The sequence below is a fragment of the Heteronotia binoei genome, chromosome 8 (assembly GCF_032191835.1).
Source record: "Heteronotia binoei isolate CCM8104 ecotype False Entrance Well chromosome 8, APGP_CSIRO_Hbin_v1, whole genome shotgun sequence".
Taxonomy (NCBI): Eukaryota; Metazoa; Chordata; class Lepidosauria; order Squamata; family Gekkonidae; genus Heteronotia; species Heteronotia binoei.
In genome coordinates, this window is record NC_083230.1 from 47793160 (window position 1) to 47816569 (window position 23410).

General features: G+C 44.5%; 1 protein-coding gene across 16 annotated transcripts in view; it reads right to left on the reverse strand.

The window, feature by feature from the left end:
* The window catches only part of GRIP1 (glutamate receptor interacting protein 1), a 596626-nt gene that overhangs the window by 104735 nt on the left and 468481 nt on the right, over nucleotides 1–23410 (reverse strand). For all 16 annotated transcript variants that reach the window (XR_009555739.1, XM_060245026.1, XM_060245031.1 and 13 more), the window contains exon 7: nucleotides 22542–22687. Coding sequence is in view for 15 of the 16 variants with exons in the window: in XM_060245026.1 (XP_060101009.1) it covers nucleotides 22542–22687 (146 nt within the window). In the remaining variant the exon portion in view is untranslated. The remainder of the gene's footprint in view (nucleotides 1–22541; nucleotides 22688–23410) is intronic.

Sequence of the window (23410 nt, forward strand, 5' to 3'; positions counted from 1 at the left end):
TGGAAAACCAGTCCAAGTGAGATTAGTAAAAAGGAACACAGGCTGTGGCAAATCAAATGCAAGACTGTGATCAGGCAGACAAAAAGGGACTATGAGGAGCATATTGCAAAAAACATAAAGACCAACAATAAAAATTTCTTCAAATATATTAGAAGTAGGAAACCAGCCAGGGAGGCAGTGGGGCCCTTGGATGACCATGGGGTAAAAGGATTACTGAAGGAGGATAGGGAAATGGCTGAGAAGCTGAATGCATTTTTTGCCTCCGTCTTCACTGTGGAAGATGAGAACTTTTTGCCCGCCCCAGAACCACTAATTTTGGAAGGGGTGTTGAAAGATCTGAGTCAGATTGAGGTGACAAAAGAGGAGGTCCTACAACTGATAGACAAATTAAAAACTAATAAGTCACTGGGTCCGGATGGCATACATCCGAGAGTTCTGAAAGAACTCAAAGTTGAACTTGTGGATCTTTTGACAAAAATCTGTAATCTTTCATTGAAATCTGCCTCCGTTCCTGAGGACTGGAAGGTAGCAAATGTCACCCCCTTCTTTAAAAAGGGTTCCAGAGGAGATCCGGGAAATTACAGGCCAGTCAGTCTGACTTCAATACCGGGAAAGTTGGTAGAAACCATTATCAAGGACAGAATGAGTAGGCACATTGATGAACACAGGTAATTGTGTGATTGCACCCTGTATTTGTACACACATGTATGTGTTTACACATATAAAATCAGAAAAAATGAAATGTGGCTACAGACAATAATGTTGAGAGGCATAGGTTATGCAAAAAGAGTAAATGTGGAGGGCCAGAGGTGTAGATTTTCCCTTTCCTCAGGGGGGTGAGGGGGTGGGCCAGAGGAATTGGTATGCTAGGTCCTTAAAAGAACTGGGGCCCAGTGACATCATGGCGGATTTAGGAAGGGGCTCCTCAGAAATTTAGGGCAGCCTAGGCACCCCCTAACAATGCCCCTGGGCTAGACCAAACCTAGGAAAATGTGGGAGTTGGCCAGTGTCTATAGTGGTATAGTCTCCTGCTGTATCCTGTTTTTGAAATTGACTTTTAGAACAGTGAATTTAAGATCTGCAAATATACATACCATGTGCATAGGACAAATTAATGGTCACAAATTTTACAGTAAAAAAGGCAACACAGAAAAGCCTGTGGGGTAGGCTTGCCAATCCCCAGGTCCCAGCGGAGGTTCTTCCGCTTTGCCAGTCTCCTTCCCACCCCCAGTCAGTTGGCTGGTGGGGGGAAGCCCCGCCTCCAAAGCCACCATGTGATTTTTTTCCCTCTGGAGGCTCCAGTCTCTGATTTGGAAAGGCTTCCTCTTGGGATGGGATGTCTGTGTTACTTGGAAGAAGTTGGCTGCAACTCGTGAGTAGAGAGGCCAAGCCCTCACTTCAGAGTCACCAGAAAACGGCGGGGGGGGGGGGAACGTCTGCTGAGCACTTCATTATTCCCTAAGTGGAGATCGATTCTCATAGGGTATAATGGGGAATCAATCTGGAAGTTTCGGGGCTCTGGGGGAACTGTTTTTTGAGGTAGAGGCACCATATTTTCATTATAGTATCTAGTGCCTCTCCCCAAAGTACCCCCCAATCAAAATGATTGGACCAGGGGGTTCAATTCTATGAGCCCCAAAAGAAGGTGCCCCTATCCTTCATTATTTCCTATGGAAGGAAGACATTGAAAAAGGTGTGCTGTCCCTTTAAATGTGATGGCCAGAACTCCCTTGGAGTTCAATTATGCTTGTCACACCCTTGTTCCTGGCTCCACTCCCAAAGTTTCCTGGCTCCACCCCCAAAGTCCCCAGATATTTCTTGAATTGGTCTTGGCAACCCTACTGTGGGGGAACATTTTAAAACTTTTCCTGGGCATTCATTTATAGGAGTCTTGTTTCTGTCATTCATAAGAGTGGCTTTGTACTGAAATTTTCTAAATTATGGCATCACAGATGACTTCATTTGGTATATGCATGGCTGAAGACTCTGAGCCAGGGCAGAATACAAAACAGTTGTTTCTGAGCAATGTATGGAGTTCAGAGTAGTAGCAATCTTCTTCTCTCATCAAAATCATCCTACAAGTGAGCACAAGTACATTTTGAGGCAATTCAGAACAGTGTCCATAGCCATGACCCCAAAGAAAACTCAGTTATCCCACCTGGGATTTTATATATCTTGCCTCCTTAGCACACTGCTTAGAAACTCCACATTAAAAACACAGACATTGTGAACAAATTATTAATAAAAATCCTGTAATTAAGTTTATGAGAAACGTCTGCATTCCTCTGCATGGTTAATTTCTACTCTTTAAGTTCAACTTGCAAAATATATCTGGCTTCTACAAAAGATCTCCAGACATTGTTTTAATTAACAATGCAAACTTTATTTTTAAACATTTTAAAATTATGATAAAATCAAATATTTTCCCTATCCTATTATCCCTTATCCTCTCCTGCCATTTCCCACCTATCCTTCCCAATTTCCTTTCACCTCTGCACCCCAATAGTTGGCATGTGTTGGTATGATTAGTGGCGAACCTATATAGATTGCCTCATCAAACTAGAATCCATTTGTTTTTTGTTGTTCAGTCGCACAGTCGAGTCCGACTCTTTGTGACCCCATGGACAAAGTCACGCCAGGCCCTCCTGTCAGTTTGGTGTAGTAGTTAAGTGTGCAGACTCTTATCTGGGAGAACTGGGTTTGATTCCCCACTCCTTCACTTGCAGCTGCTAGAATGGCCTTGGGTCAGCAATAGATCTGACAGAGGTTGTCCTTGAAAGGACAGCTGCTGTGAGAGCCCTCTCCAGCCCCACCCAACTCACAGGATGTCTGTTGTGGGGGAGGAAGGTAAAGGAGATTCTGATCCGCTCTGAGATTCTTCAGAGTGGAGGGCGGGATATAAATCCAATATCATCTTCTTCTTCCACCATCCTCCGAAGTCTGCTCAAATTCGTGTTTGTTACATCAGTAACGCTGTCCAGCCATCTCATCTTTTGCCGTCCCCTTCTTCTTTTGCCTTCTGTCTTTCCCAGCATCAGGATCTTCTCCAGTGAGTGTTCCCTTCTCATTTGATGGCCAAAGTATTTGAGCTTCAGCTTCAGCATCTGACTTTCCAGGGAACAGTCTGGGTTGATTTCCCTTAGGACTTCAGAAACCCCTGTACTTAAATGACACTGCATGTGTTTGTTCTAATTTATGTTCTTTGAATGAACTCATTAGCTATAACATTAAGATCAATTTCCTGAGATACCTATTTATGTCCACGAAGAAGAGCCATGTGATAGAACCTAGCCTGTCCCATGCTTGACCATAGAAAGGTCTTTATTCTTTGAAGTCATGAAAATGACCTTTCTGAGGTGCAGTAGGAAACAGGTTCCATTACCTTCAAATGCCCTCAGTCTTCTAGGCTGGCAATATAGACAAAAATGGCCACCTTTTCTAGACTTTTTCAGGTCAGAGGTCTGCCTCCCCTGATGGATCCAGCCACAAGGCACCTCTTCCTGTTGCAAGGAATTTTATCAAGTCTCTTCCCACCCCCTCGATGCAGGCCAGCCCAAGTCAAGGCAGCTTCTTGTGTCTCCAGAGACTTGTTTTCCTAAAGACTAGCACTTGATACCTCCACATATATGTCCCTTGCTTGGAGAAAGGAGAGGGGAGAAGGTGGATATTTAACCATCCTATTGTCTATCCTGCCAGCTCAATTAACGTTTGTAAGAAGGTGAGCCTGGAAAGTAATTATACATTGACTTCCTTCTTTTCAGCCCAGAGGAAAAAAACTTTTACAATGCACATAGCAGGAAGTTTTCCTGCTTGCCAACGTCCCTGAGAAAAATGCATTTATTCACAGGACCCGTTACCCCATTCATGTCTCCAAAGATCATTATCTCTCTTTCTTGAAAATCTAAAATGGATCGGAAAACATTTTCATAAACTCAAAGGACTTTGTCATCATTGCCTGGCACTGGTTGCTTGGGGAAAGCTCAGCCTCCTCCCCACCCCCCAGCAAAATCAGGGGGTGCCCCCATAGTTTATACCTATGTGGAGGGTACTTTTGGTAGGAACAGCTTGTCTGGAAAGAGGAAGCAAAGCTGTTCCTGTTTCTTTTACACAACCATGAAAGCTTATATAGATTCTAGGAGTCTTCCCCTGATCATCACTTGCAATATTTAATAGTAGTATGAATACTGAATGACCTTTTCTTCTTCCTCCCAAAAGAGTTGCAGCAATACTTGCTAAAGCAACAGCAAGAGCTATCCTCCTTTTTTGGCGAACACTAGGCAAAATTGTGCAAATAGCTCCAGGTGGCTAGCTGTGTTGGTCTGAAGCAACAGAACAAAGCTGGAGTCCAGTAGCACCTTTAAGACCAAACAACTTTTATTCGGAATGTAAGCTTTCGTATGCATGCACACTTCTTCAGACAAAGGAATGGTGCACAGTGAGCAATTACATATAGCTGGTGGGCAGTGATTAAGCATGCAAAATACCATGCTGACACCAAGCCAGCAAGCGTTTCTGTGCATTCCTGCTCAAAAAAGGCCCTGTATACAAACACACACACACACACACACAAACACACCATTTGTTTTATTGTAATTCATTTCAAATTCTCTCTCTCTCTGTATATATATGTGTGTGTGTGTGTGTATACAGACAGAAAGAGAGAGAATTCAAAATCAATTACAATAAAACAAGTGGTATTTTAGAAACATACTAATAGGAAGGAAGAGAGAATAGATTGTTGATCTAATAAAAATAAAACTTACCAGCATTTCAATTAGGAACTCATGATACCTGACCTGAATATGTAGCAGTACCATCTTGGCTTCAAGCCCAGTTAGGGATTTTTAATGCAAGATATGAGTTCTCGATATTCTTGTAAAACTTTGATTCCTTTCTAGGTGAGAGGAGGGACTTGCTGGTGTGGCACAGACTTGCGTCGCTAGTGCGAGCTGTGGGGCCCCTGACCTGTGTGGGGCCACAAAGCACTGGCTTTCTTTGCCTTATTGGAAGGAAAACTGATCAGCTGTTGTGAGGACTGATTGCCAACAGTCTGCGGACTGGTACTGGTCCGTGGACTTGGGGTTGGAGACCCCTGCTCTATACAATTTGGGGAGTGCTTTGCTCCCTTTCTTCCCCTCCTGGCTGTGTTCTGTACAAGGGCAGGTGGACTGATGTCAGGGAATGTGGACATAACTGCAAGCACTGGGGTGGATCCACCCAGCCCACAAGAAGCCTTCCTCCAGTTCAAGTAGTTTTTCCTCCAGTAGGAAGACTTTGCTCAGTAAAGTGGTAGGATAAATATAGGATCCACCCCCATGTGGCTGCTTCCCCATCTGCCTATTAGAGGAGAGTCATCTGTATGCTGTGCAAGGACTGGTAGGTGTTGTTGACACATTATTATGGATTCTCATACATTTGTTATGCTTTATGCACCTTGCTAAGGAGACTTTCTTGCACATATTTCCCCTTTGCTGATTAAACCTTGGATTCTGTCTAGGGGCACAGACACTATGCCAATGTTACTGGCATCAAGACCTTAAGGTGGGGCTGTAAATATCTAAATATGGCACATATAAACTGACCATTGACATAAGCCATCAGTTTCACAACGTCCATTCCTGTGAGGTCCACTTGATAGTAGTATAGGTGAGGTTGTATAAAAAGTCTATGGTGATCTATTTCACAATTTTCCAGATCCAGCTGTGGTCCTGGAACCTTGCAGACTGGCCATGAAAATCCCAATCTTGTGGAGAAGGGTAAGTCTCCCCCTTTTACTGTCTTCATTCTAGGTGTTTATCAGAGTCAACAAAGTGAAGCCCCTATTATTTCCACTTCTTTCCCTCAGAGGCAAGATTTTCCCTCTTTTTTACTTTCTCTGTTTGAGTCACCCAAGCTATGTGTTTTCTTCTTCCCTGAAGAAACTATGACTGTTCCACCCTGATCTAGTCTGATATTTGGCTCAGCCCAGGAACCTGAGGGAAAGGTCAAGATGGCCTTTCAACCACTGAAATGGCACGAGGCTTTCTGAAATTCAAAAATAACATTTTATTCAACATAGAGAGGAAAAGGTCAGGTGAAAGCAGGAGTAAAATTTCTGAGGTATCTCAGTAAAGAACTGAGGTGAATCAGTACATGCACAGACTTCCGTTCATATGTTACAAGCAACTGAGAGTTTCTTAAGCTTTTCACAGTGATTTAGAATCTTCAAGTTGAGAGGCTTTTGTCTCAGGGTGTTTTCGCACTTACCTTTTACTGGCGCGACGACCCTCCTCACGCCGGCGGATCTGCAGTGATTTCGCACTAGAAGCGCCGGCGCAGCCCATTGCGCCGGCTACTTCCGTCGCTAAGCCAGCACAAACGGAAACCGCCAAGAAGCAGGAAAACGTTTGCGCTGGCTTAGCGACGGAAGTAGCCGGCTCTTTGGGCTGCGCCGGCGCTTCTAGTGCAAAATCACTGCAGATCCGCCGGCGTGAGGAGGGTCGTCGCGCCAGTAAAACGTAAGTGCGAAAACACCCTCAGTGTTTCATCAACACTTGTGTCTTTGAGTATTCACTGAGCCATTCGTGGGAAGGGCGGGATATAAATCTCAAATAAATAAAATAAAATAAAAATTCTTTTGGTTTCCAGATGGTTGGGATACTCTATTCTGCACCCAAACTTCTTCACTAAACACAGCAGTTCTTTTCTTGAAACCTTCTGGTTTCAAAAACTAACCACACCAGATCAGGGATCGCTCTTCACAGCTATCTCCCTGTTCTGAGTAGTGAAATTCTTCTCTCTCTAAAAGATCTATCCCCTTTTCTTGGCCTGAACGGGAGTCTTTGCCTAACTACCCATTCTTCCATGTCAGCTGCCCCAGTACTGTGTTAAAATGCTCTCAGTCAGGACTGAATTCAGACTGAATTTCTCTTCAGCATTCAGCTGTCATGTCCTTCTCAGCTCAGTCAATCAGATTCCTCAGAGCAGCCTTTCATTCAAGGCTCTTTGGTTTTGTGAAGAATTAAGCCTTCACAGTCCTTTACCTGTTTGTGCAGCACTTCTAAGCTTTTAAAAGTGTATTCCATCACAGCTCCACAAAAAAGCCCCAAGGATCTGAATATTTCATTCATGTATATATATGTATATATATATTTCATACATATAAAACCACGTTATTCTCCTCCAAAATTCAGGTACTCATGAACAGATTAATTTCCCTTCCTTTCTGCTTTATTTCCCTTTTAAGTGATTATGAACTATTTTAACATTGCATGTCTCCTGGAATATATTGGTCCTTAGTAGGTCATTGATGGGTACAGAGGACAGGGTTCATTTTCTTTTTAATTCATTTATAATGTCATAATTTTCTGAATATTGAAGGGGTCTCTAAGTATGCAGACTTCCTCCTTTTGGCTATGGATAGCCTGGTTTTGCTGCTCTTATGACTGGGTTGAGCCCCTCATTCACTACTGGATATAGTAGTGATAATAATAATCTTCCATGTTTATTTTTTCCTGTAGGCTTTAATGAAATTTAGAAGTCTAGTTAAATTGTATAATCCACTTTGTTCCATCATAAGCAACAGGATTTTTCAATAAAAACATTGTTTGTTGATTTTTTTGTTGTTATTTTATAAATCACCCAATACTGGGCAATGTACAGAAGCAATAAAAACAATTGCCAAGTAACACAAAAAAAACCAAAATAGAAATAGATTATAAAAACAGATAGTGGATACTAATTCATTAATTATCAAGATTTTCAGACTTCCAGTCACTCCATGGGCAGAGGGAAGGGGGCAGAGCAAGCATGAAAAACAGAGGAGTATGCCAGCCAAGATGGAAACTGCCACTGTCCTCAACTAAAGGCTTGGAAGAACATCTCTGCCTTGCAGGCCCTGCAGAATTTTACAAGTCTTGCAGGGCCCTGATGGGATTTGGCAGAAAGTTCCACTAGGTTGCGGCCAAGACTGAAAAGGCCCTAGTCTTATCTAAGGTCAGCCAGATGTCTTTAGAGCTGGGGACTACCAGCCAATTACTGTCTGAAGAGCATAATGCCCTCCCAGGGACATAATGGAAGAGACGGTCCTGCAGATATGATGGTCCATAACTGCTCAAGGCCTTATAGGTCAAAACCAAAACCTTGAATTTGATTCAATAGTCTACTGGGAGGATCTATGTAGATTTAGTATCTGTGGATTTAGTAATTAAAAAATTGAATACATTTATTTTTAATTACTTCCTCTAGGCAAACTCTATATATTTTCCTTTTACCTAGATTTTTTTGGCAGCCTTGAACTTTGCACATTAAACAAAGCAGCAAAAAGAATCTGCTTCCTTGTAACCATCAGCTTCATAGAGAGAAGCATTTCTAGTCTTTAAAAAGGCTGATATGCATTGCCCCATTTAAACTCTAGTCAGATGAATGCAATAATGTCAGGAAGGAAAGCTGGCACACCATCTGCCCTGTCAGACTTCCAACAAGAGATTCTGTTAATCAGGCTAAAAGTTTGCCAGCAAACTGTAAACCAAACAACCTACATGTTCCCTATTTCCTTCAGGTTTACATGAAAGAAAATTAAATACTCTGTTCTACTACTGTTTTAAGAGGAGGATGGTATAATATAATAGGTTCAATGCAAGGAAGAGACGAGGTTGCAGTGATCATAGCTCTTTATTGAGTTTCAGCATAGTAACGAGTAAGCTAGAAGACTACTGAATGGGGCCAATGCGGCCAACTTTATCCAGTCCTGGGTTTCCGTGCTCGAATGCCATTGGATTGTTTGAACCAGCAGGGGCTCGTAACTGGAGCAGGGCAGCAGGGATTTGGATCCTACTGCCCATTGTTCTTGAGTCCCCAAGCTCAGTCCTCAGGGCTCCAAAGAGCCAGGCAGGAACACTGGTAAAACTGGAATGTTTTAAAGTTAATGTGATTTTAAACTCTGTATAATTTTATGAAATGTTGTTAGCTGCCCTGAGCCCGCCTTGGCCGGGAGGGCGGGATATAAATAAAATTTTATTATTATTATTATTAGTAAAGGAACATATACATGAGTCCACATACATAACATCCTTCCGTCAAGAAACTGAGAGACACCTAAGTGTTTGCGTAATCAATGTCTGTAAGTGTTTGTAAGTTTTTCAGGATTTGCACTAGCATTGTGTCAAGATAATAGGCACTTAACCAATTAAAATGAAAACACCTGTGAAGCCAGTCCACAGTGACATAGATTGTTTAGATCTAGCCTTGACAGGTTAACATCTAAGCCAAGGCTAGATGACTTCTAGATTAGATTGCGTCAGTGATTGGCTAACCAATCAACTAGCCAAGATAAAATCATGCTAGGTGCCCACAAAGGAAGGAGTTTCTACTTCTTCAGGTCAGAAGCCTTCTTCAGGACAAGAAGAAGGTACCAACACAACAAGGTTGAAGGAGGATGGGACTTTGAAGACGTCTCTCTGATGTTGTGGGCATAGCATAAGCATCAGTGAGTAAAGCTTAAGTAATTAACTGACTACACAGTCCAGTGTAGGGAAACAGGCAGATTGCCTCAGGATTTTCTTTGGTGTTCCTCTATCACAGTATGTTTGTTTTACTTGGTTTTTATGATCCCATTTTGTGTTTTTCTTTCCCCCTTATCTTGTAAATAAAGTTTCTATATTTTTCTAAAGTTTTGCCTTTTACTTGGTAGACCTGGGACCTGATAACACACTAACCAAAAGAACCTATGTGATATTCTTTTAAATTTTCCTAGTTATTAATATTAGTTTTTCCCTTTCCTTTAGCCATTATGACAAATCAGCAGCTGGGTATTCAGTAACAATAACAGCTGTGGTTCTTTCTTGATACCCTCCCCCCCTAGTATGCAAGCCCTAACATACATAGTCTCTGAGGTAAGCAGGCTTGCGGTGCTCCTGTGTTGTTCACCTGGGGGCTGGGGTAGGCAGTGTAGTGGCAGGGTTTTTTTTCCCTGAATCCATGGCTTCAGATATAGCGAGTGGAGGGGCAGGTGATGCTGGTGTTTTGGCCGGCGTAGCGGGATCCTCAGTTACCATCAACTCAGCCAGTGACGTGGGAGCTGGGTCTTCATATCTGGCCAACTTCGTCAGTTGCAGTGGCGGAGCTTCCAACTGCCTGACAGGGCTGTTGCCAGCGACTTCATTCCCCAGAAGGGTGCCTCAGGTGGTCAATGTGGCACCTTCTGTGTTCACCTTGTATGAGACTGTGCCTAGAATTTTTGCAGCCCTAGCAGGGACCCAGGCCAAGCCGCCTGCAAAGTTCTTTGTGTAGACCGGGTCCACTGGTGAATCCGCAGCGCACTCTGAGCATGTCAGGGAACTCCTGTAAGTCCAAGGCTCTGCCTGGGTGCAACCAGTCAAGGAGGGTGGACAGCCGCCGGCCCATGAAGAGTTTGGCCGGGTTGCAACCCGCAGCGGTGCATGGAATGGTGTGCTGACCCAAAAAGAACTCTGCGAGGTGGGCCTTCCAGTCCCCATGGATGATGCGGCAGAGGGATTCTTTGGTAGTCCACACCATCTGTTCTGCTTGGCTGTTCGTAGCCGGGTGGAAGGGTGTGGATCTGATGTGCCGAATTCCGTGCACAGAAGTCCTGGAACCCCCTGATGTGAAAATAGTCTCATTGTCTGAGATGAGGATGAGTGGCAGGCCATGCATTGCAAAAACCTGGCAGAGGGCGCCGATGGTAACCGGGAAGGAGGTAGATGCCACAGGGGCCACTTCCAACCACTTTGAGTGGGAATCAACTATTAGGAAAAAACCTGTTCCTGGAGGGGCCTGGCAAAGTCCACATGTAGGCGGGACCAGGGGTTACGAGTTGCCTCCCAGTGCTGGACTGGAGCACAGGGTGGTGCCAGTCTGGTCTCCTGGCAGGGTTGGCACTGGGCAACCCAGGACTGGGGAGGGACGGTGGCTCAGTGGTAGAGCATCTGCTTGGTAAGCAGAAGGTCCCAGGTTCAATCCCTGGCATCTCCAACTAAAAAGGGTCCAGGTAATAGGTGTGAAAAACCTCAGCTTGAGACTCTGGAGAGCCGCTGCCAGTCTGAGAAGACAATACTGACTTTGATGGACCAAGGGTCTGATTCAGTATAAGGCAGTTTCACATGTTCTCACATGTTCGATTGCGTCATTGATCCCGGGCCACCAAACGTAACTGCAGGTGAGCACTTTCATCCGTACCACCCCCAGATGAGTCTTGTGGAGCACAGTTAGTACCCGCTGGCGCAAGGGTGAGAGTATGACCACTCTGCTTCCCCATAGGAGGCACCCGTTGTGCACAGAAAGTTCGTCCCTATGGGAAGAGTACACTGTATAATCTGGGGCTACCCACCTGGTGGGCCACCCTCTCCACACCCAGTCCCAAACTCGGGAGAGGATGTAGTCCTTGGCCGATAACTGGGCAATGTCCCTCGCGTGTACCGGGCAGTCGGGAAGGGTCTTGAATGGCAGGATTTGGTGAGTTGGGGTGGGATGGGAGCGGCAGGCAGCTCAAGGCGTCGGAGTGGCCCATCGCCTTCCCTGGCTGGTATTGTAAGGAGTACTGGTACCCAGCCAGGAAGATGGACCAACACAGGACCCATCCTTTCTCTGTCACTTGTCCTCCCTCATTCTGACATTCCAACCCCTTCTCTATCACTCAGTTCCTCCTCACCACTCATGAAGTTGCTCCCATGCCTGGCAGTCTGTTCCTCCTTCCTTCACTTGCTTCTAGCATTGGCATCTCCAAGGGGGACGTGATGACTCCCACATACTCGAACTTCCAGGTTGCCACTTGGGCAAAGGGGCAATGACTCCTGCACCCCCTACCTGACTTCCTGTGCCATCTTGGCAGGGAAGAGACAAGGACTCCTACACTCTTCTGTTCAACATCCTCATTGCCAGCTGAGCAGGTGGGGGGTGGTGAGGACTCCTGCATCTCTCCACCCAATTCCCTTGTTGCTGGCTCGGCTGGCAACAGCAAGGATTCCTGTGCCTGACTCCAGTGGCTTCACAGGCTGTGGCAGTCACTTCTGCCCTGCTGACTTGCCACAGGAAGAGTGTTTTTGTGGCTGCACAGACCATGGTATTTTCTTTGGGAGGATTTAAGAGCCCCTTCATTTTCTAAAAAAAGCTTTCAGATTTCTCTGCAAACCAGGGGGTCTCCCAAGTTTGCAGCAAAATCTGTTTTCTGTAGCTGTGGTCCTGTACAGCTTTAAGTATTCACAAACTGGGTCACAGTTGACTATTAGAATACACAAGTCAGGGCCCACAGGAAAACAAAGGAAGCAACTGTCCTGATTCCTGCCACACAGGAAGTACATGGAGGTAGTTTCTAGACATTAGAGCTGGTCGTCTGAGTACAGTTCCAAGATTCAGATACTGGCTAGACGATACTTATGGCTTTGAGTTCAAAGGTTTCTGGATATTGGCCAAAGTCAGAGACGAAGAGATCAATCCAGAATATAGGCAGCAAGATCAGTAGCTAACTCCCTTTTCTGGTGTTTTTAAGCCTCTTGCTAAACCAAGTACAGCTAAACCACCTGTACTGCATTGTGTGCCTAAAGGCTGCCAGTCCTGCTCCTGCAAGCACTCATCCTTGCTATTGGTGCTGGGTTGATTCTGTGCTGCTAGTTGGGCACTGCATCCCCTTACTTGAGGGTCTCTCCTTATCGTTCTCCAACAGCATTGCTGAGGCTCTGGTGATGGAGGAGGTGAATTGGCTGGCAACTGGCTCTCCAGGACTTGGAAATTGAGGAGCCAGTGTGCTGGTTCCTGGCTGAGGATCTATGTTAGGCCCTTCAGGAATTGCCTCCTGTTGCAGTACCTCTGCCTCAGACCTAGAATGGCCTACAGCTTGACCCTCGTCAGGGCATTCTCGCCATGGCACCAGCATGCTTGACTCTCCCTCGTACCAACTGTCTTCATGTACCACCTGCCATGCTTAATGCTCACTTCCTAAACCAGCCCAATCCTTGCTCCCTTCTAGACTCACCATTTGATAGGAATCATTATTTGCTTAGCAATGTTAAGGCAGCTGGGAGACGGCTGTCAGCTTATGGCTAGTTACTTGTCTACAATCCACTGGCTGAAATTCACTCAGTGGGAGCTACTGGTCAGATGTTATTCCTGAATCAGGGGTTCTGTAGGTTGTATATATATGAGCAAAAAGGCATCTTCCTATTTGAATTTGGAGAGGATTAGGCAAAAAGACTGAGCAAGCTAAAGTTTTCAACTGAAGTTAGCATTTAACAATACAATTGTATAAGTATTCTTTCTGAACAGTATGAATTGTTCTTCTCTCTTGCTAATTCAGACAATGAAACTTTATTTGTACTTATTTGGCAGTAATTAAATTTCACTTCACCATTATACTTTTACATGGAACAATGTTTATGCAACTGATGTTAATGAGGCCTAAGTTGCAAAAGTGCTAGAGAGAAATGTTAATTAGGCCTGTTAGAGCCATCTGCAAGTGGGTACTATATCACTGCACTCTTTCTGCATCCCTTTTGGGAGGATAATCCTGAAGTTTCACAACCATAAAAGACAACTGTCATATTTGAACACCTATATATGAATGAATAATCCTCTCTCTTGTTTTTCAGAACATTGCTTATAGATGAAGATATTTAATTTTTAAAAGTATACTGTTATCTGCAAGCAACATAACCAGAGGACCGTGAGAGAGCTTAATCTTTTCTTTCAGAGGTTTTAAATTATAATAAATAAATGCCAAATTACACAAGATGGTTGGGAATCTATAAAGCTATCTCCCGTGGTTTTATTTCAAAGGTGTGTCAGAGAAGAAGTATCTTTCATTTAACCCTTAAGCTGTGGCTAGTCTTGTGGGAGAACTCATACATGTTACTTCTAATCCCTTGGTCCCCCACCCCCACCCAGGGCAAACATTAGCCAGAGATGTGTATAGACGAATTCAGACTGGGGAAATGGAGTGAGGAAAAGGGTCAAAGTTCTCCCTGCCACCATTTCCTTGACCCAAGCAACCTACTAGGAAATCCTATAGGCCACTGGGAAATCCTAGGGATGGGAACAAACGGGCCCATAGCTACAGGGTAGGGCAGGCTGCTCTATTAAACCTCCCCCCTTCCCTATGTAGGGCCCCTCCATCGGAGGTTCCCCAGGACCCACGGAAAAGGGGGAGAGAGAGAGAGAGTGCACATGAGAGAGAAGCAAGAGAGAGAGCAAGATGAGTGAGAGAACAAGAACAAGAGAGTGGCAGGGAGACAGAGCGGGAGGGGAGCAGGGGGAGAGAGAAAGAGAAAGAGAGAAAGGCCAGGAGAAACCCCAGGAGTGATGCTCATGGGATACCCCAAACACCCAGGTGGCAAAAAACTTTCCCAAGTTGGAGGGGAGGGGGGTTGAGAGGGCCGCCCTTTCTTCTCCAGCTGGGGCTGTGGGATCCGCCTGTCCATCCAAGCCAGACCCTCTTCCCCGCCCTGCTTACTGAGCAGGAGGCAAAAAAAGAGATGGAAAAAAAAGAGACGGGAGGCATGCTCCATGGGGCCGGCTCATCTCTGCTTCTGGCCACGCCACCACTTAAAGCCCAGGCAGGAAGCGGGAAGGCGGGGCCAGCTGGGAAAGTAGGGAAGCCGAAAGGTCCAGTCATGAGATGCCCTCGAGCATATGCAGAGGGCCATGTCCACCCCAAGTAGGAGGATTCCAGTCATTTGAATGGAAAAAAATAAAATAAAAGAGGGACCGAGAGAGTCAAGTGTTTCTGAGCATGAACTTCAGGTTGGATCTAACAACAAGAGCGAGAGACACTGGGTGAGACAGCTGGGGCCGGGTGTACTGGGGAAGCCAGGGAAGGCAAGAGGGGTGAGCCTGAGTGGGGTGGCAAGGCTCCAAGGGGGCAGCTTCTTCCCTGCTCCCCCCCACACACAGAGTTGGACTCTATGGCCTGCTGCAGGCTGCTTGGGAAGACAGGGGCTTTCTTGCAAGTAGGGCAGGCGCAGGCCGAAAGCAGAACCAGGAAGAAACAGCCAAGCCCCATGGCCCCCTCACCAAATTTTTTATCTCCTGGGCCCCTTTACCCAAAATTTTCTGGCTATGGGCCTGGGGACAAAACACCACACCACTTTCAGTGCAAAACCAGAAGTGATGCTGTCACATTGCACTGATACTCTAGGATATGTCCACACTAAGATTTGAGAGAAATCCTAGAACATTGGCATGATGACATCACTTCCATTTTTTTTTTGTGCCAGAAATGAAGTGTCACACCAGTGTTGATGAGCCCCTCCCAATATTTTCCCCCACAGGCCTAAGAAGTAGTGGTGAAAAACAGGGACCAATTCTGGGAGGTTTCCTACTATATCAGAAGACCTGCCCCCCTAAGCACTTCTTACCCTGAATGACTTCTTTGATCTATTAGAAAAATTCACTGGATCTCCTGCCTAGTCGAGTGTGGACTTCTGATGAACATTATGTTTCAGGAGGATAGCTGTATTGGCCTGCAGTGGCAAACACGATTTGAAGACCAACAAGATTTCCAGCGTATAAATCTTTAAGAGGCAAAGCTCCCTTAATCAAAATCTCAGTCAGAAGGTTGTAGGGGTGTTGCAAAGAAGGGATAACCTGCTATACGACTGGCCCAAATGAAACAACAGAACACCACTGGTGGTCATATAACTCTCAGCTCAAACTAGTTCAATGCATCATTAATGACCGGCAACCTATGCTGGACAACAATACTCCTTTCCCACAGGCATGGGGAACAAAACCTTTTCTTACCTTCAGACAGCCCGTTAACCTTAAACAATTTCTTAGTCACCATAAATGCACTACTTAACATGGCCATGAACTCTGGGACCAGGGCCTGCAATAAACGAAGATGCCAACTCTGTTCCCATATTCACTGTAACAATACAATAGCTGGACCTAGCAACACCAGTCATACCTTCTCAGTTCATTTACCTGTTCATTTTCCAATGGTACATATGTTGTCAAGTGTGAGCAATGCCCTTCCATCCTCTACATTGAATAAACAGGTCCATCTCTATGCAAAAGAATAAATGGGCATATATCTGACATTAAAAATCACAACAATCAAAAACTAATGGGAGAACATTTCAGTCTTCCAGGCAGGGCTTGCACTAGGGTTTTTTGTGCCCTAGGCAAGGCCCCCCACCCCCGACTGCCTGCCCTGCTGCCCACACCTTTTCTGCCTGCGCCCTTCTACATGCAATGTGATGCAAAGCAGGGAGGGAAGCCCTCTGTGTCCCTCCCCGCCTGCATGGTTGTGGCTCACGTCTTCACAACCGGCAGCACTGGAGGCAGCACCACCAGGCCTGCCCACCTGCCTTTCTCTCTTACTCATCCAGCAATGCAGCTGCTCTTCTCTTCTTGGGGACCGTGGGCTGCACTCAGCCCTGCACTTGGCTGGCATGGCACTCCAGTGTCTCGGAGAGGTGCTCTGCATGCTCCTCCCCCAGCACACCGGCGCCATGCCTCACCAGACCAGGGTCAGCCCAGGACGCTGCTTCCCCACAGGCCTCCAGAGGCCACTGCTGCTACAGCAGCAGGAGGGTGGGTGGGCAGACAAATGGGGGTGGCAGGTAAAGAAGCAAAGCTGCCTCTCTCACTTTGGGCAGGTATCTCCCAGCAAGCTGAGGCGTAGCAGAGGGCAAGCTCAACAGAAGGGGGCTGAGGTGGTGTATTGGGAGGGGTGCCCACCATCCCTGTGGCCAGGTAGCACCCTATGCAGCAATTTACCCGGCCTACTGGATAGTGCCAGTCCTGCTTTCAGGACATTCCATGACTAAAAAGTGCCTCTAGAGACTGTAAAGGGAATTACAAGATTAACATATGCAAGTTAATCAAACATTTTTTGAAACATGGTATACAAGGTTCTTGAATGCTTTCCCTGATGATTAGAGCAATGTAGGAATATCTGTCAGTCACTTATATGGAATATAAGAACATATTTGAAGACAAAAGGAAATTCTTAAGGATTTTGCAGTCATCTTTGAATCTGGCTAATGTCTGAGCAATTTTCTCTATGAAGATGCCCATTAAAAGGACATTGTATACCTTAGCTCTGTGTTTAGGTCAGTGAGCACACTATCTGGATAACAGCAGATTCACAATTACTAGAGAAATTGCCTGCCTTTCCAGTGAAGTATATCGTTAAATAATAAATAGATATTCATTGCCGGAGGGGGGGGGGGGGGACACACATGATGAACAACACCAAACACAGTGTAGAGAAGTTTTAAAGGTTTTTTTTTAAAAAAATCAGTATTCTTTGGCAGTAAAGTGTACATAATTCTCCACCATCTTAACCCTCTCGCCACCAATGCAACTGGTAGTGATGATGATATTGGATTTATATCCCACCCTCCACTCTGAATCGCAGAGTCTCAGAGCGGCTCACAATCTCCTGTATCTTCTCTCCCACAACAGACACCCTGTGAGGTGGGTGGGGCTGAGACGACTCTCACAGCAGCTGCCCTTTCAAGGACAACCTCTGCCAGAGCAAGGCCATTCCAGCAGCTGCAAGTGGAGGAGTGGGGAATCAAACCTGGTTCTCCCAGATAAGAGACCGCGCACTTAGCCACAGCACCAAGCTCTGAGGAATATTCTTCATCTGGCTGCAGGTGACATAATGTAATTAAATGTGTGGTTAAGAGCCAGTGTTGTATACTGTCTAGAGCAGGGGTGTCAAACTCATCTGTTATGAGAGCTGGATCTGACATAAATGAAACCTTGTCAGGCTGGACCATGTATGTCATAAAACGTAATGCCAGATAGCAGAGATATAAACTTTATAAAGGACACAAACACAGACTTTTTAAAAAGCTTAAAATAAAACATGCTTAAAACATTAGCACTTGATCTTAAAGGTGCTTTCTTTGCATCTCTCTCATGGGATCCAGGGAACTGGGCAAAGGAAACTCTGGCCTTTTCCTTCCTTCCCCAGGGGACCAGGAGGAAGAGAAGCCTCAGCCAATCGAAGGAAGAGAGACTTGACTCAGTAGCTCTGCTGTGCGATTGAGAGAGCCTGGCAAAGCAAGCTATTCCTCCCCTCTTCCTTCCTAAGGGAGGAGCCTCAGACAATGGAGAAAATAGAGGTTTTGCTCTGTAGCTCCTGTGGGATGGAGCAAGCCTGGCAAAACAAGCTGTGATGCAGAAGGAAGCAGGAGAGAGAGAAGAAAGCAGATGACAGTCAGTTGCTTGGGGGCCTGATTCAGCCCCCAGCCACATATTCGACACCCCTGGTCTAGAGTGTCAGAATAGGAGCTGGAAGACCCAGGTTTGAATATCCCATTTCACCATGAGAGCTTGCTAGGTGACTTTGGGCTACTTGCAAATTCTACCTAATACATTTGTTGTAATAAAATGGAGTAGAGAACAATGATATAACCCACTTTGGATCTCCATTGTGGAGAAAGGTGAGGTATAGATGAAGTACATAAATAAATCCTAACACACACACCATTAACTATTTTTACTAGGCATTTTGTAGGTACTCCAACTGGCAGAGGTGAGGTGTGAAAAGGTCCTTTCTGTAGTCTCTCCCCACAGCTGTTCACTTGGTACCTAGTCTTTCAAGCTTTATGTCCCCTCAGAACTTTTGGTAATTTGTTTAGCTAGATTCCTGCCCTCTTGCCAAATGTGAACTGAATGTGTACCTTAATGGCACCCAACTTACACACAACCATACACCTAAGTACCTTGGCATTATCCTGGACAGGACCTTGAACTATAAACACCATCTTACCAATGTAGCAGTGAAAATACACATGTGAAGCAACACTCTCAAAAAATTATGTGGTACAACTTGGGGTGCATCTGCTTCAACACTAGATACTCAGCTTTGGGGTTTGTGTAAAGCGCTGAAGAATATAATGCTTTAGTGTGGCTGAAGAGCCCCCAAGTCCACAAACTTGATGTCCAACTCAATACAACAATGAGAACCATCTGCGGATGTATTAAACCCACTCTAACCTATTGGCTACCTGCATTGTGCCACATTGCTCCCCCGCATCTCCGAAGACAAGAAGAAGAAATAATGGATTTACACCCCGCCCTTCACTCAGAGTCTCGGAGTGGCTTACAACCTTTCCTTTCCCTTCCCCACAACAGACACCCTGTGAGGTAGGTGGAGCTGAAAGAACTCTGAGAGAACTGCTCTTGAAGAAGAAGAAGATATTGGATTTATATCCCGCCCTCCACTCCGAAAAATCTCAGAGCAGCTCACAATCTCCTTTACCTTCCTCCCCCACAACAGACACCCTGTGATGTGGGTGGGGTTGGAGGGCTTTCACAGCGGCTGCCCTTTCAAGAACAACTTCTGCCAGAGCTATGACTGACCCAAGGCCATGCTACCAGGTGCAAGTGGAGGAGTGAGGAATCAAACCCAGTTCTCCCAGATAAGAGTCTGCACACTTAACCACTACACCAAACTGGCTCTCCAACTGAGAGAGAACAGCTCTGAGAGAATTTGTGACTGACCCAAGGTCAGTCCAGCAGTTGCACGTGAAGGAGTGGGGAATCAAAACCAGTTCTCCCAGATAAGAGTCCATGCACTTAACCACTATACCAAACTCTCCTTCTTTGTGAATATAGAAAAATCATTGAAAAGAGTAGCCCATCCACAAAGAAATGGCTGATGTGAGCCTATCCAGACTGACATCCAGCAAAAAGATCTGCACAAATCTGTTTACAATTACAAAATTTTGATCTATAGTTGGAAACATGGATGCAATCAATTCTACTAGATATCTATAATCTGATAAACACTAACAAGAGGCCCGCAAGATTCTACTTGCCACATAAAGTCTGGAAGAAGGATAATAGAATATGAATATGCTTTTGCAATTGTTCAGACCTATTGTTTAAATGGGGCAAAATACCAGGACCTGAATGCAATTGTGGTGCAACCCACCAAACTATTTTCCATTTGTCACAGGAATGTGACCATCGTGCTTTCCAGGGAGATCTTTCTGAGCTCTCCCCAGCTGCGATTGAGTGGATTGAAAATTTAGATATTTACGGGGGATTACTCAGTCAGTCTGCATATCCATTGTATCAGCTTGGTTACATATTTTATATTATTATATGCTTCCTGTGAGTAACTTTGCTTTATAATACATAAATAATGCCTTCTTCTATTTAGTGTATCATCAGTAGCTTTCTAAAATAGGTGTATCATCAGTAACTTTCTAAAATATCTATTTTCCAATGTGTACTACCAATCACAACTGGGCCCAGACATCATACTATACCATTTTCGTTGTTGTTGCTGGGAGTAGGGATGGTCCTGCCCAGCAGGTAGAGATCGACAGATCTCCCAAATTAAACTGCAAATAAGGGGCATGTCTGCAGGACAGTTCTGCACTAGACGTTTAATCCTGGTCAGCCCTGTTCCCAAACTGATATTCTACACATGAATCATGGAATCGTATAAACAAACTCTATGAGTTTATGATTCTATTATTCGAGCATAGAAAATCTGTTTGGGGACAGGTCTGAATCAGGATTAAAGATCTAGTGTAGAACTGTGTTGCTGTAATATTTTTTTATCTGTGCTTCATTCCCACAGCTGAATTGAAATCCTTCCCTGAACCTCAGTGCTGTCTCTTGTTGGTGGTAGTCAGCTGATGTGGACACCAGCTCCTTTCCCTAAGGATTGTTTTTCAGCCAGTGTTCTGATGTATCACCAACTTATGCCTACAACCTGAAGAACCAGCTGTGGGTTGGCTTCCATGAACAATTGTATGTTGCTTTGTTTGACTTAGTAGTTTTATTGCATTATGCATTTTTTATAGAATTTTGATTTTAAATATTTTGAGAGCCACCTCAAAAACCTAGGTTATGAGGTAAAATAACAATCCTTAAATGAATAAATAAATAAATAAAATTAATAATATGTCAATATTTTATTATTTGAGGAAGTTTACTGGCATTGTTCTAACATATGCTATCTAGAACGCTAAAATACTAAACTCTAAAATACTAAACATATTTACCCATAAAACAAGTCCCACCAAGTTCTGCAAGACTTCCTCTGTAATAAGTATTGCAACCTGATACCAAGCCAGACTACCCTTCATGTATGTGAATGCTAAACAAGTAGAATCCACAGCATAATTCATTTAATCTTTGATTCTTTCCCTCAGATTGCAGAAAGTCATGACATAGTCAGATCTAAATTAGGAGGTTTCATTTTCAAAAATCTATTTCTCTGTTAAGGTTAAATTTGAGTTTTATATTTTCTGAAATATAAACCGTCCAATCCCTGACGATCTGTAATTGTAAAACCCACTTGGCTACTCACAGTTCAGCATATGTAGTCTGAAACCTATTTGGCTAGCTACAGTTCAATGTTTCAAGTGTGAAAACTTAAGGAGTTTTAGGAAGCTTATGCAGCAATTTTCCATATAGGGACAACTTTCCCTTTCTATACCATGTTATGTATAACAGCTACATTCCAGGACAGGATAATCAGATTCAGAGTAGGATACTGAAGGGAAAAGGGCCCCATGGGTATTATTTCACAAAGCCAATTGACTTGCCTCATATTCTTCCTCCTCCTGAAGAGACTTTTAAATCTCTTATTGATAAGAAAATGCAGTTAATCTCCCAGTCAATGGACTTGTGTAGGGCCTACCGTGGAAAATGAAAAAGCTATAAAGTCATGCTGTTTTATACAACCTCCATAGGCTACTAAATTAAGGATGAGATTTTCAGAGTATTCTTTTTTAAGACAGATAAAGTTGCTCTGTTATTTATTTCTTATGAACTCAGAAAGATATTTAACCTTTTCTAAGTCTTCCAAAGTGTGGGAGAAGAGAAAAAACCCTCCTGAGACAATGGCTTGGATTCAAAGGTCTTCTTCCTCATGGGGAAGGTTCTTCCCAGTTTCCTTTGATTCAGTCTCCAGGAGCAGTCCCCTGCATCATAGTTCCATCAGGTTCTCCAAACTTCAGGAAGAGCTTTTTAGAGGCTTTGGTTCTTGTAGCACGAATGGGGAAAGAAGCCTTACTAAGAAAGCAGATTGTGGCTTGCTTAGGTTCCAAATTCCAACCACAATTACCTTCTCTGCTCCAGAATAATGACAATTTTATGTACACTTTTCTTTACAAATTCTTTCTTTTTTGCTGCCTCACATAGTGATTCAAGGATTTATGCCTGTTACACAGTTTCTGCTGTTGCTGCCACTATCTATTTGGTAAACAGACATCAAGGTTCATGTTGTACCATGTAAGCATTTTTTTCACTGAATTCAGAGAAAAACCTATATACCGTTATGTATTTTGTACAAATGAGCCTCCCCTGAATCACTGAAGAAAGTTACTACCTTGATAGGAGCTGTGGTATGCTTTCAGTCTACAGACCATGAAACAGCCAGATTCTAAATTACAATAAAATACTGCTCACCTCTCTACGAACCTAGGAAGATTAATGAGATGCTGCTGATGGGAATATCTGTGCTACTGAAGGCATAACGGGTCATAATCATTGTTCAAGTAGCCTCTAAAGAACGGACAGTAAAATGTCACAGATGGCTCCCAGAACGAAAGCTCAGCAATTCAACATACCCATTATGGAGACATCATATTCTATCAGCAGAGTTGCTTCCTGCCCACATTGTTTGAGAATACTCATGGCTTCACTGTGTGATGTTCCAACAAGCCGAATCCCATCAACACTAAGCAACCTGTCTCCTGGCTTGATTGTTCCCTCTCTGAAAGAAGATTAGAAGCACAGTCATTATAAATAAATAAATAAATTTTATTTTTATATCCCGCCCTCCCCCACCAAAAGGCGGGCTCAGGGCGGCTCACAGACATGACTACGTCATGATTCAATTAAAAGCAGATAAACATTATGAATACAATACAATTACATATATAGATTAAAATACATAAAAATAGGTGCTATAATTTCTGGTGTCACAATTACATATTATCAGCTTCAGTTACAACATAAGATGGCTAGAGTTAGAATGATTTTATCAAGTTAGTCTGGTCCTAATTCAAATGCGAGTTGGAAAAGAGAGGTTTTGCAAGCCCTGCGGAACTGATTCAGGTCCCGCAGGGCTCGCACCCCCTCTGGGAGTTGATTCCACCAGCGCGGGGCCACTAATGAGAAGGCTTGCTCCCGAGTTATCTTCATTCTAGCCTCTCTTGGCCCAGGGATTTGTAGGAGGTTTTGGGAGCTAGATCTTAACGCTCTCCTGGGGATATATGGGGAGAGGCGGTCCCTGAGGTAGGCAGGTCCTCGGCCATATAGGGCTTTAAAGGTGATAACCAGCACCTTATACCGAACGCGGTAGACGACCGGTAGCCAATGCAGATCCCGCAGCACCGGCCGCACATGTTCCCACCTAGGTAGTCCCATCAACAGCCTGGCCGCTGCGTTCTGCACTACCTGAAGTCTTCGCGTTCGGCACAAGGGCAGCCCCATG